The sequence below is a fragment of the Crocodylus siamensis genome, chromosome 5 (genome assembly GCF_052110815.1).
Source record: "Crocodylus siamensis isolate JL-2025a chromosome 5, ASM5211081v1, whole genome shotgun sequence".
NCBI lineage: Eukaryota > Metazoa > Chordata > Crocodylia > Crocodylidae > Crocodylus > Crocodylus siamensis.
In genome coordinates, this window is record NC_143399.1 from 78,384,946 (window position 1) to 78,399,538 (window position 14,593).

The 14,593-nt window shown below is 42.5% G+C and overlaps 1 protein-coding gene across 1 annotated transcript in view; it reads left to right on the forward strand.

Moving 5' to 3' along the window:
- The window catches only part of TGFBR1 (transforming growth factor beta receptor 1), a 77,571-nt gene that overhangs the window by 40,690 nt on the left and 22,288 nt on the right, over positions 1-14,593 (forward strand). Inside the window, exons 5-6 of the mRNA XM_090049310.1 lie at positions 7,160-7,327; positions 13,200-13,356. Coding sequence (XP_089905436.1) covers positions 7,160-7,327; positions 13,200-13,356 — 325 coding nt within the window. The remainder of the gene's footprint in view (positions 1-7,159; positions 7,328-13,199; positions 13,357-14,593) is intronic.

Consider the following 14,593-nt stretch of genomic DNA (forward strand, 5'->3'; position numbering starts at 1 on the left):
AAAATCTCCATTGTTATAACCATCTCCATGGCCCTTGTTTGAACTTGTTTCAGTTTCATTTAGTATTTTTTAGCATTGCAGACTGGAACTGCGTGCAGTATTCTAAACTGCCTTTACCAATGCCTTGTACAATTGTCTCTACTGTGTAGGCCCTAATACATCTTGGATGCATCTACGTGTGCACTTTAAAGCAGAACAGACTAATAAGTTCCTCAGTAAAGGGTCATTGTCTACACATGTGCCAGTATCAGAGCTCAGTAAACTAATTAACTGTCATAAAATAGGTCTTACGGCACAGTAGTTGACTGCACTGAAATGCACATGTAGATGGGGTATAAATTGCACATCGTCAGCCCAACCAGTTGGGGCCTGCTCCACCCTGGTTCAAGTGGCTGCTGTTCTAGGCGCATGTGTAGACACTGCACCCAAGAGCAGTTCACTCTGGCTTGAATTGCTCCAGAGTTTATTGCTTCATATTAATTGCATGTGTAGATGCACCTAAGATTGCATTAGCCTTTTCCATGGATATGTTTCATGAGTTAGCTGTCCTGTGATCAACCAGTGTGCCCAGGTCCCTGTCCTCGTCATTTTTTTTTCATTTTGCGTGCCTCCATATTATTGCTGAAGTCCTTATTATTAGTCCACAAGTGCACAAGATCATAATTTTGTACTTCATGCTGTTAAACTTCATTTCATTTCCCAAGATCATCTAAATCTTCCTGTTTAATAGCGTGGTACTCTTCTGCATTGATGATAACTCCCAATTTATTGTCTTCTACAAGTGTTATGAGAACTTTATTCCAGTATCAAGGTCTCTTATAAAAATGTTAAGTGGAATAGGTCCTAAGACCTATTCTAATGACTAGAATAACATTTAATGTCATTAAATGACAATTCTAATGATATTTGTTTTCCTCAGCTGGCTTGGGTTCTGAGAGTTCACCTGAAGGATTGCACATGTTATTTGCTGTGCATCAAAAAATAATAAATCTAGCCATTAGTAAACATATGTTTTAATACAGATATTCAGGCTATGTCCTTAAAAATAAAAAAGCTGAGAAACGCTACTTTATTATAGTAACATACTTGGATATTGATTAAATGTTTATTTTTACCATCTCTCAAGCTTATGTGAACACTAACTTAGCTTTATTTGGGACCACCTTTCTTCTTTGTGAAAAGGCAACAAAACCATCATGTTGTTTACTTACTTGCAGGGAATAAACCAGTTGGGGGAAAAATATGAAGGGAGCTAAAGAAGTCTATATAATGACAGCCTATTTTCTTTTCAGAAATGTTACGTTGGTATCCAGAACAGGGGAGGAAAGTTGTAATTCCTCTCTAGGCAAGGATAGAGGCCGTTCTCAGAGTCAGGAGGTCTGGATATTTGTCTGTTGCAAACATTTTTGTAACAAGTGTCTAGTTCTGCAAGATGCTGAATGCCCTCTAGGGACAGGCAGTTATTTTGGGCTGAGGGCCTCCTACTGAGTTTTTGGCAAGCCATCAAGGGCCACATGACAGGTAGCCAGGGGCAGATAAATATTAATTTTCTAAATTTTTTTAGGGGCCCTGCAGGCCAGATAGAATGGGCTGGCGGGCCACATCTGGCCCACAGGTTGCATTTTTGCCCACCCCTGCACTACTAGCACTGTTTCATGAGCCACTTACCTTTCCAAAATAAATTCTTTAATCTGTGTTTTTTCCGTGTGTACAGTGAGGAACATACATACTTTCACAAAAGACTAGAGACTATAATATAATTCACTTCACCTCACCTTTTAAGTGCCTTATCATAATTGTTGTGGCTTTCAACCTTTTTAGAGTAAAGACAGCCCCTCAATAGATTCAAGACACCCTGTGGAAAATTTCAGCTCTTCGTTTTCACCCATTTTTTCTAGAAAAATACGAGAGCCATTTCTTCTCTTCTAAGGAACTCAGAAAGACCACAGCAGGTCAGAATGCTTTTAACACACAAGATTCATATTTGAAATCTCTGGGTTTATCTTGTGAATCATGTTTGCACATGGAAGAGTGTTAGTGTTGTGTGTCACCCCCTAGCACCCTCGAAAGCATCTCAGTGTACCACAGAGTACCGTGGCATCCTGGTTGAAAATCACTGCATTATTGTATAGTATGGTATGTAGGTAAGATTGTATTTAGCTGCAAGATATTAACACCAAGAAGAGATTACTTGTTTCAGATAACATCATGGGTATAGTTAAGGTTTCTGTTTCCTTCTAAGATCTTTTCTCCCAAATATTTATGTGGTGTTTCAGTTAAACTGGGCCTTGGGTTCATCAGTAGTGGTCCTGTCCTAACATCCTACTTGTTCCACTTCATCTAGCAGAGAATGGTGGTCAGATGGGGATTAGGCTTTTTATCTCTATATCATTGTCTCTTTCTTTCACCCCTCAACCTCCTTTTTAAATCCCTGTGGGAAGGAGAGATTCTTAGGTTATAATCTCTTGTCTGGCCTTTTATCTGAAGATAGGATCATAATGTATCGGCAGAGTAGGCAGCATCTTGCATCTCCTTGAAATATTCTCCGCCCTCTCCTCCCTTTGGAAATGGAAACTTTTTGAGGTTCTACTCATTAACATATATGTTCAGAGAAAAAAGGTTGCTTTTCTTGCTTGTCATACTTAGGATTACATAAAATAATTTAGGACAGTGCACCAATGTTCTTGGTTTAAAGAACTGGTGCTATGAGTAATGGGGAAATTGAGTTTTCACTTGTTTTTAGTTGTGCATTACAGAGACACACACCAATTACTGATTTAGCAAGCCATGTGCTTGTGAACAAGGGCTAAAGGCCACTTCCATCAACCAAGCATTCTGATTCACGATTCAGAGCTACAGACCCTTTGCCCTTCTATCCATCCCTCAGCAGGCCCTCAGTGCTAAGCACTCTTCACTGCTATGAGTAACAGGGAGGTTTGTATTAACAGGACTAAATTAAGAAATAGGGGCAGTTTTAAGAAAGCAGGATTTTCCTATAATAAGGGCAATGTTGTGCTAAAAAATGCTTGTGATGCCTTAAACAGAATGACTTTTATAATAATAAAATGTGTCAGGGAAGTTAATTGAATGAGAGGATTGCTTTGTCTGCTTAAAAAGCATTTTTAGTGATGATGGCCACGTTTCTAGGTCAAACGAGGAGAAATTCCAGTGAAAACTGAAAGTTCTAGGTTCTTGCTCTGATTTCCTGTCATAGTAATCTTTCCATGGTTTTAGAATCATAGAAAATTAGGGTTGGACAGGACCTCAAGAGGACATCTAGTCCAACCCCCTACTCGGAGCAGGACCAGCCCCAACTAGATCACCTCAGCCAAAGCTTTGTGTAGCCAGGTCTTAAAAACCTCCAAAGATGGAGATTCTACCACCTCTCTGGGTAACCTGTTCTAGTGTTTTGCTACCTTTCTAGTGAGCAATTTTTTTCCTACTATCCACAGAAGACTGGTAGGGAGGGCATGCAGGGCACATCCTCCCCCTCCCCACAAGATTGGCCCCCCAAAGTGGGGCAGTTATTTTGCTGCACAGGCCAGCAGTGTGTTGGGGGGAGGGGGCACAGAAGTATAGGAGTGGATATGGGGCTTTTGGCCTGCCCTCAGGGCCACCCACAAATTGTGGCCTGTCCAGACGCAGGAGGCACCAGTCAGCCCTGCTAATATCTAACCTAAACTTCCCTTGCTGCAACCTGAGACTGTTACTCATTGTTTTGTCATCTGCCACCACTGAGAACAATCTAGATCCATCCTTTCTCAAACCCCCCTTCAGGTGCTATTAAATCCCCTCTGTCTCCTCCTCTTCTCTGGACTAAATAAGCCCAGTTTCCTCAGTTTTTCTTCATAAGTCATATCTCCCAGCCCCTTCACCATTTTTTGTTGTCCTCCCCTGGACTCTTTCCAGTTTATTCACATAATTTCTGTAGTGGGAGCCCAAAACTAGACGCATTACTCCAGATGTGGCCTCACCAGTGCTGAATAGAGGGAAATAATCACTTCCCTTTAACTGCTGGCAACACTCCTACTGATGCAGCCCAATATACTGTTAGCCTTCTTTGCAATGAGGCCTTATTGCCCCCAGGTCCTTTTCTGCAGAGCTGCTGCCGAGCCAGTCACCCCCCAGCCTGTACTGGTGCATGGGATTGTTCCGTCCTAAGTGCAGGACCTTGCAATTGTCCTTGTTGAACTTCATGAGATTCCTTTGGTCCAATCCTCCAATTGGTCTAGGTCACATTGAATCTTGTCCCTACCCTACAGTATATCTACTATTTCCCCCCCCTCCCCTGCCCCAGCTATCAATGCTCAGTTGTTTTTTTAGAGGGGAAAAAAGCCTGTATAATCTTAAATTTAATTGCTTAACTTTGGGGTTAGGGAAGCATATCCAGTACTCTAAATCAGTGATAGCTAAGCAACAGAATAATTTGTATTTCCTCGTGCTTGTTGTTTAAAGATCTCAGAGTACCGTATTTCACCGCATACAAGTTAACATGGTGTATAAATTGACTCCATTTTTCTGATTCAAAAAGTTTGGAGTTTCATAGGTCTGGTGTATAAGTCGACCTAATGTTTTGGATAAAAAATATGGGGTTGACTTATACCAGCACCTGCGTGTCTTCGCTGTGGGCCGTGCGCCCGAGGGGGGTGAGCATGTGCCTCAGAGCCATTCTCAGGGGATGGGGCCGGGCTCAGCACTCAAGTGGTATGGTGCTGGCTGGGCCATGGTAAGCAAATGCCAAGCCTGGCACTGCTCACGGAGGATGGGGCTGCTCCAGCCGAGCATCAGGCCTAGCCCTGCCTGCTGCGAGCAGCATTGGCGAGGCCAGCCCTGTCCCCGGCAAACAGTACTGCACTTAGCTGGTGAAGCTGGGTTGAGTAGCGCCATTCACAGTGGACAGGCCTGGGCATGGCACTTGGCTGGCATGGCCCAGACAGTGCTGCTTGCACACCAGCTGAGCACCAAGCCTGGCCTCTTCCCTGTTCCCATCCTTGGCGAGCGGTGCCAGGCTCAGTGCTTGGCTAGCACAGCCCTACCTGCGAGTGGCACCAGGCTTGGCGTTTGACTGGTGCAACCAGGCAACACTGCTCTGGCCCCGTCCCCTTCAAGCAATGCTGTGGCACATGTGCACCCCCTTGGGCCCAGCCCACAGTGAGGGTGTGCAGGGGCCAGTATAAATTGAGCTAAGTCTGACACCTCTCACAGGTGATGGTGATACAGTATATAAGTTGAGGTTAAATTTTAAGAGAGAAAAATTGGGCTTCAAAACTCAATTTATACACCCAGAAATACAGTAATTGTTATTTCTATTTCTTGGGCCATTTAGTGGTAGTAAAAGATCTGGATTGCTTTATTCCTTGTTCTCTGCTCTGATTTGGACCCTACTGCCATCAGAACAGGGAACAGCATTTCTGAAAATCCATTCACAGTCTCCAAATATTCTCATTGTATAGTGAGTGTTATTGTTGGGATTGTGGGACACTGCTTTGCTTTGGCCACCTTTTGTTTTCATTTTCTTTGTTTTGTCTTCTGGTACAAATTACAAATCTCAACTTGGGGTGGAGACTGAGAGGGTGTGTAAAAAATAAATAAATAAATAAAAATTTGGACTGCTATTTGTATTGTTATTGTAGTCATAAGTAAACAAAATTATTTGGAATAAAATGGCAAGCTGGGCTGTGTGGGCTGCTTGCCCTCTGGGTATGAGCAAGGGACTTGTACATCAGTAACTGATTCAGAGAACCAAAATATCAGATCTTCACATGATCTTAGTGATTTGTAGCTGGTCTCCCAGAAAGAATGAGGAAATATGGAAAGAGGAGAGTTCAGCTGAGCAAATGGTGAATCATTTTGATTCCGAACTGGATATTGGAAAAGTTATGTGAAAGAGAAGGAAAAAAAACTGAGGAAGAATTTGTGCTTCTGGCAAGTTTTTTTTTGGGTTATTTGGCTGTTTCTCTACCTTGTCTTAGAGTATGAGCAGTTTGTAGTAGGGGCTATCATCTGTTTGTCCCATGTCTTACGCAGGTGCCTCAGCCCTTGGAGAGGCCTTTAGGCATTTTTAGAATACATATTACAGATAAAAAGTAGAGGTGCACCATTACATCAGTCCGAGATCAGATCTGTAGCTATATAAAGAAAATTGACTGTATTGGAAATCAACCCGATGTGGCTGATAATTTGGTTGACACATGACTGTGAGTGCGCACAGCTGCAGCACAGCATGCATCCAGTGAAGAGCAGAGCCCAGCAGTGTGGAGAGCTGCGTGCAGCTGGTAAGTCTGTTGTGGTGGAAGGGGCATGGGGGAGAGGCAGATGAACACTCCCCATGGTGAGGGAGGGAGGGGGCAGGGGCAGGCGCTGCCCAGCCGGGGCAGGGCAAGGTGCGGAACGGAGCCGCAGCTCAGGGGGGGACGGTTCCCACTGCTGCATGTACCCTGTGGGGGTGGGAGTGAGGCAAGCATGTGTCCCGGATCTGCACAGGGCAGGCTGCAACTGTGGGCTGGAGTTGGAGCTGCACTGGGCTCTTCTCAGTAGGGGCTACCCCAAATTTCACTGTAGCCCCGCTCTCAGCACTGCCACCGCGCACCTAGGTGCAGCCGCAGCTCTTCCTGATGCGTGGGGATGGCTGCAGGCCCCTCTGTAGCCACCCACCCCAAGCCCATTCCCTGCTGAAAAGAGCGCAGCCCCAGCTCCGGCACACTGCTGCAGTCCACCCACCCTGCCCGGCGCAGATCCAGGAGCACATGTCCCTCCTGCCCTCCCAGGGTACATGCAGTGGTAGGAGCTTCTTTTCCAACCCTCCCCCTCTCTCCCCCACACACACACCCCTGCCCTGGTCCCTCCTTCACTGTGTGGGGGTGTTGATCTGACCCCCACGCCCCTTCTCTTCCCCCCCACCCCACACCTTCTACCACAACAGACTTACCAGCTGCATACAGCTCTCCACACTGTACCAGAAATCGGATGGGTATCAGCCAATATGCTTCCTTAAAAATCAGCTATCGGTATTGACCCCCAAAATCTCTATTGGTGCACCCCTAAGAAAAAGATGTTATTGCACTGAGCTGTAAAATATACTGTGGATTTAATCATCCTTGTATAAGAGCAGTTTAAGTGACAGTTCTATGGTATTTACTCCAAATATCTTATTTTCCAGACAATGGTACGTGGACTCAGCTCTGGCTTGTGTCAGATTACCATGAGCATGGATCACTCTTTGATTATCTGAACAGATACACAGTCACTGTGGAAGGAATGATAAAATTAGCTTTGTCAACTGCCAGTGGACTTGCACATCTTCATATGGAGATTGTTGGCACTCAAGGTATTCTTTTATAAATATGTTGTCTTGTAGTTGAAAATATTACCTAAGAAGGAAATGTAGCACGCACAGATATATATCCAGACCGAATATTAGCAAGAGCATTACAGGAAGCTGTTGAAATTTGAGAATCCTTGCTCTGATTTTTAAGTTTGGGTCTGTTTTGCATCTCTGGATGTGGTTGCTAATGAGGCTTCATTGGATGCATATCTCCTGTTACAGCTTGACTATACCTTCCAAACCAGCCTAAAAGTGGACAGTTTTTATAATAATGATAATAATAATAGAAAAAATAAATCTGATGATAAAATTGATCTGCAGATACTGTATCTTATTAGGGCCTTATGTTTTGTCAGAATTGCATTATTTCTGCAGTTATAGTAAAATCAAAATATGAGTAATTATGTAAAAAAAAAAAAAAAAGCACATAAGAAGCTTCTTGAAGTAAGACTTTTTTCCTACTCTTATACATTCTCCAAATTCATAATTCAATTTTTATCTTCAGACTAAAACTGAAAGTAAATTATAAGCCAAACTAAATGCAAGCATAAAAATATATTTGATGTGGTAAAGTGATGAATTTATGTACTTGCTTTGATCTCTTTTGCCCTATTTCTCAATAGTTTTTGACCCCATTTGGCAAAGGAGAGTGCACATTCTTTGCTATATTATTTGAATATTTAAGCAATTAAGTTGCTCTAGACTGCTTCTCTCGGTTCAGAGGCCATTTCTCAAAAAGGCCAGTCAATATTACTACTCTAACTGTGCCAGAATAGTTTTCTGTTCCCCTCTTGTGTTAAACTAATTAATTGAATGTATGCTTAAAAAATTACTTTAAAGAAATTGGAGGTGGCGGGGTTGGTGTTCATTTAGTATTAACTAGACCTTTTTTTTTTTTTTGTACTAGTTGTGTTTTTTTGGAGAATGTGCTTTTTTGTAGGAGATCCCAAACATTGAAATTTTAATTTTTTATTAGTTTTCCCCAACTCTGAAGTTGTTTATCTGCTGTTCCCAGTCAAAGGCTTTCCTTGATTGGAAAGGGGCAGAATGAGTAGATGGGTGTTCCCAGTTGTTTTCATTAAAATTGTACCAGATTGCTTACAGCACATGGATATATTTATGAATATGTTAATAACATACACAGTTGTCTCCTGATGAACTGTTTACTAATGAAGCAAAGCCACAAAACTAGATTATATTACTGTCAGTTAATACATTATTAAGTTTTTCAGAAAAATTCTTATTTGATTATATTCATCTAGAGTGCTTATGAACAATTGCTTTGCCTTAGTATAATTAAATATTAGCATTCAAAAATGTTTGAGTATAGTACAGGATATGACAGTGAGGAGCCACTGAATTTTAACATCTTTTCATACCTACGCCTTTTCTAATGGCCTTTGGGTCTCGGAAATGTAAACATTACTCTCCATAAAATAGTTTATCAGAACAAACTTCCAATTTTGTCTGTTTTTCTGTTAGAAGAATAGTGTAAGCAAAATTAATTTGCAAAGTTACTCGGTAAACAACAGTCGTTCCTTACGTTTCTCTAGAGAATGCATATCTAAGTAAGAAAAGGGCCTGGTCATTTTATATATGGGCTGCTACTAAAAGAGATGGAGTTCTATAACTCTTAAATACTTATTCAGGTTGTTTTTTGTTTTTTATGCAGAACACGGATTAGGCCTACATCCCAAGGAAAAAACATGTAATCCTGTAAATAGTTGATCAGTTTTCCAAAAGCATTCCAATGTGAATGTAGCAAAACCACTACAACTTTAACCCTGCTTCATGCAGGCTTGAAGTTGAAACAGTTTTGCTATATTTGTATTGTTCCCAACTTGCCCGCATGTGACAATTTGAATTGATAGCTGATGCTCTTTTGAAACGGTTCCAAATGTGTGTCCGTATCTTCTGTTAACATGGATGCCATGAAAGGAAGGAGTGTTTGTGGCTATGCTGGGTTCTGGTGGTTGGATTGTTCATTTAGAATTAACAGAAACTAGCCTTCCCCCACCCATCCTCATACATAACTAAACAAAAATTACTGTAAAACCAAGGGTTATGCGGCCTTTCGTTTTAGCTGGTTCTGTACTTCCCAATTTCCTGAACAGGTTTTTTTGAACCTAACAGCATATTGATCTTACAAAAAACTCGGCAGCTATTGGAAAACGTAGGCACAATCTGAAGGGAATTATTTTGACTGTATACTTGTACTGGTGCTTATCACAAACAGGTTGGTAGAATGATTTGAAAATGCTGCCACTTATTTATTCATTACAAAAAAATCCAATCCAGTGTGATTTGTTAAAGTGTTTAAATTACCAAGGTGGCTGATATTGACCCTTTCAACAAAATGTTCCTAAGATCCAATTGTGATCAGTATGTGGAGTCCTGGTGGTCTCACTGAGTTCCTGTGTTACCTTGAGCAAGCTGTCATGCTTCTTGGTCTGTTTCCTTATCAGTAGAATGAAATTAATGCTGTGGGTATGGACAGATGTTCTTCTGAAGTGCTTCAAATTCTGCTCCAGTTTGAATAGTTTGAGCATCATACAGGTGTACAGGCCCCTCTCAACTTTAGCTCTGCAGCTAGGGGCTGGAGAGCAGAGATCACAGTATGCCTTTGTGACCCAAGTTTCCAAAGGTTCCCAAGGACTGCCAAATGCAAAGGATTGTTCATTGGCTGTTTGCTTCCTCCCATCTGGCTGCCCAACTTGTCATGGGTGTCCACTGCTTCTGCAGTGCCGGTCAGCTTCACCTTGAAAGGGCTTTTCAGTGATACTGCCAACCCAGGGAGCCTTCCATTCCTGCAATACTTTGACCAAACAGCAGCAGTAAGTTCTCTCCTTCCTGTCCTGCTTAAGGTAGAGAGTCCTCATCTGGTTTATCTACCAGCTGGCAGGAAGTAGCATTGCAGCACAATAATTTTGAAGGAGACCCGGGAAAGATGCCTCCTAGAGATGTGCTACCTGCTGTGCACCACCACCACCAACATACCCAAGGGTGACACCATGAAGGATAACTTTCTCTGTGATGCAAACTGCACTGGCGAAGGGATGAGCAGCGACTGGTGGGAGCACATAGTGCTGGAGAAATCAGCTAATAAGCAGTGGTGGTAGAACGTTTGGATGAGCTTTGCAGAGCTCTGTGTTCAACTGGCTGCTTTGCTTGAGCAGCAGACCACCTACAGAGGGCAACCTGATGATGTAGGGGAGTCTTTCCTCAGTGCTACCAAAATTGAAGAGGTGGGAGTGACCCTTTTTCATTCCCAGCCTGAAGCCTTGCACAGGGCACTTGAATGCCTGGAAAGAACTGTCTGTCTGGAAAGAACTGACTACCAGCTGGGCACCTACTGCATGACCATCAAGCGCATCTTTGGGTGCCTCAGGGCACAATCAAAGGCATTTTGAAGGCATTGATTGCACACCCGTATGTCACTGAGTACTGCTTGCCCTGCATTGGTTAGATCCATCTGCATCCTTAACAAAATCTGTGAAGATTGACAGACAGATTTCCCAGAGGCCTAAGTAGAGGAAGCTTAGTGCTTTGTGGGGCTAATACACACCACTGGAAGCCAAGCTTCTGGGATGCAACAGGGTTTTGTTGTTGGAGGTGCTCTGGCAAACTACTTTGAGTAGTGGTAGGCTGCAGAGCAGGAAGCAGCATAACTAAGTAAGGAGTAAGCAAGGCATGGGATGTATTGTGATTCTTTCTTTGTAAGCCAAAAGAAGTTTTTGTTAAACAGTACAGTCAAAATCATGAATTGTGTAAAAAGAGCTTTTGCAAATTGAGGGTAGAGAAACCTGGGGATGTAGTGTCAAGGAGGATTGAAACGCTGAAGGAATAGCAGATGACCAAACAGTAGAGTGCCATGGTGGCAAGTCTCTACTTTGATCCAGCAGGTTGAAAGGGCTCAAGTCCCAAGCTGCTTACCCCCTCAACAGACAACTGTTCCAGAACCTATGAAGTGGAGGGGAGTTGCTTCAGGGCCCTGACTCCTCCGTGAAAGTTAGGGTCCTGGGTCTGGAACCTGAGTAGGGACTAAAGAACTAGAGATAAGGTGTGGGGAGTTCTATGGGCCTGGTCCAGCTGTAAGAAGGCATGTCTGAGTTGTGGTTAGGACTGTCTGTGCCTGCTGCCTTGGATTTTGTTTTCTGGTGAAGGCAGAAGGAAGCACTGTTCATAAGAACGCAAGGACCAGAAAGTGGTATCTTGGGTCTGTGTGGACTGAACTCTGGGGAATAAAGGCCTACCCCTGGATAAGGATTTAGGGGTACTGCTGGTGGCAACTCTGGAATGAGGTTGTGGCTTTCAAATGGTTAGGTAGATAGGTGATCCAGAGTGCTTTTGAAGGTAGCCTTTGGACTTAACTGGGGTGTAGTACTTTGAAGCTGTTTCTGGTAGCTCTGACCAGTGAGGTCATGAAGGATGCCATTGGCGGCATCAGTGCACTTGAGCCTGTGCCACTAAGTAGTTTCCTTGCGGTCATGTTGGGGTTGACATAAAAGCCCCCTGTTAAACTTTTGTGACTTTATCTTAAAGTGATTAACTCCACAACATATGTCCGCTTCCCATCTTGGGAATCTCTGCTTTTGTTATCTGTTCCCAAGATAAGCAGGGAAAGGTGACAGGTCCTTTCCACATACACTTCACCCCCTGAACCTGAGCCAATCTTGAGGTTCATGATAGCTTTTCAGTTAATGTGGGTGTTTCCCCAGACAACCCCGCCACAAGGTTTTCGACTGTCCTCTCCACTTGTCTTTCTGAATGTGAGGGATGGGAGTTAGTTGTAGCCACCTTGCTGGTAAGGATTTACACCAAAGATTCGCTCCATTGGCTGCCCTGAGTTTCCAGAGTGCCTTTTCCTTGCTCTTGTGACCCTGTGACAAAGACAGGAGCTGTGAAGGGCAGCTGGGGTAGCCTCTCCGTATATGTTCTCCTATTGCCAAAGGAGATGGACCTCCTGGAGAGAGTAAACCTACTTTGGTGGCTCTTGGGGAAGAAAAGGCAGTCTTTTCAAATGAGTGCTTGGTAAGGAAGTTCTGATGCATGTAAACAAGCAATTGGGAATTGATAAGGAGCCCCATCAACTTCCTTACCCAGGAAGTGTGGCAAACAAAACCCCTGTGCTGACTGTAAACACCACACAGGACCTACAGGTTCAGGGCATCTCTCCCATCACAGCTGCAAGTTTCCAAAGGAGTCTGGTCACCATCCCAGCAAGCCCTCCTCATGGAAGCATTTGGTGGGCTACAGTTTAATTTCATTTAAAAGAAGGTCTCTGTTTGAAATATTTATAGGGTTGGATATGGATATATGCTCTTGCATATTAGCATTAAATTGTAAGATTTAATCACAAATGGTAATTATTGCTCAAGGTTATAAGCACTTGATCACAGAAATTTACAATGAAAGCACTGTTTTAATGTGATTGGAGTTACAATAAGATAGTACGTGTGTACAGTGTTTTAGTGACTAGGAGTCCCAATTGGGTATTGAGTTTCTATTTTGTTAAACATTGCTTTCATGCAAAAGTTTCACCATCTTTGTATGCCTTTTTAAAAAAGTTATTCATATGAATAATATTCCTAAAATAGATTATGAATGCATTGTTCTAAGTGTATTCCACTACTGTTCTTTAGTAAGAAATGTAAAAAAAAATATTTTTTTTGTTTTAGTCTAAAAAAAATCAATTAAAATCTGATACTATAAAGTTTCACACAGAATGTTTTGCATACATCCTTTAATTCATCTTGAATTTTACATTGAATTCATAATACCTGATAAAGACTTGTTTTTGCTGAATATATATATATATTTTTTTTTTTTACTAGGTAGCATTGGGGTTTTTTAACTTTTCCTTCTTTCCCTGCAGGAAAACCAGCAATTGCTCACAGAGATTTGAAATCAAAAAATATATTGGTAAAAAAGAATGGGACATGTTGTATTGCAGATTTAGGATTGGCAGTAAGACACGATTCAGCAACTGACACAATTGATATTGCCCCAAACCACCGAGTGGGCACAAAGAGGTATAACAGTGTATCATACTATTTCTTCTCTTTCTCTTCTTCCTCTTTAAGAGATGTATAGTACAAATTACAACAGCAGGAACTTGTGAATTACACCAGATATGGTTCCTCATAGACCCATCATTACCAGTTGATGAGTCAGTGAAAAGCGTATGGGTCTTGCTGGCTCTGGGCCTTTACCACATTATATATAGAGCACTGTAAAAAATGCTAGTAGTTATAGTCTTAAACCATAAACTGGGTTATGGCGCATCAGTATTTATGTGGATTATAATCCTGCAGATGGTATCATACAATGATACCATTGGATCCAGTTTCCCAAACTGTTACACACATATTTTAGGGCAGTCATGAAGATAAGATGGAGTAGGATATATAGACTGGAAGGAGAAGGTTGAACTAACCATATTGAGGATGGCTAGGTGACCATAAGGAAATCTGAGGCACTTCCCCATACCTCCCCCACGCCCCTAGTCAGTGGCACTGCTGTAGTAGCAGAGGCCAGTGGGCAGGGGTACAGGTGCAGTCCAGCAGAGAGACGGAGCTGCCTGGTGCACCATGCCTCTGTGCCTCCCTCCCAGACTGTACCCCAGGCCCTTGTAATTATGGGACTCTCATTTTTAATTTTGACCAGCCAGCTGGGACCAGCCTAAAAATTCAGTGTTGTCCTGGCCAAACCAGGATGTGTGATCTCCCTAAGTATATGGTAAGTGAATGGTGCAGAATAGGGTACTCAGCTCATAGAAAGTCTAAGACCTTGATATAGGACTTTGCTTGTATGGATGTAGATGCATAGGAAGTTCCTTGTGTATTTTTTTTTTTTTCCCCTTAAAAATTGAGTCAAAGGAAGTGATTCTTCTGCTGCCTTCAACTCTGGTGTGACCTCATCTTGACTACTGTGTCCAGTTTTTGGGCACTGTTTCAAGAAAGATGTGCATGAATTAGAGGCAAATGGGAAGCAACATCAATGTTTAGAGGTCCAGGAAACATGATTTATGAGAAAAGTTTGAAAGAAATGGGATGATTTACTCTGGAAAAGACTGGTGGGGGAGGGAATTTTATAACAGTCTTCAAATACATGAACAGTGTTTAAAAAGGGGATATCAGTAAGCTGTCCTTCGTGGCTGCCTAGAACAGGATAAGAAGGAACAGTCTTAAATTGTAGCAAAGGAAATTTAGGTTGCATATTAAGAAGAACTTCCTAAGTATGAAAGCAGATAAGTATTGCAACAGACTA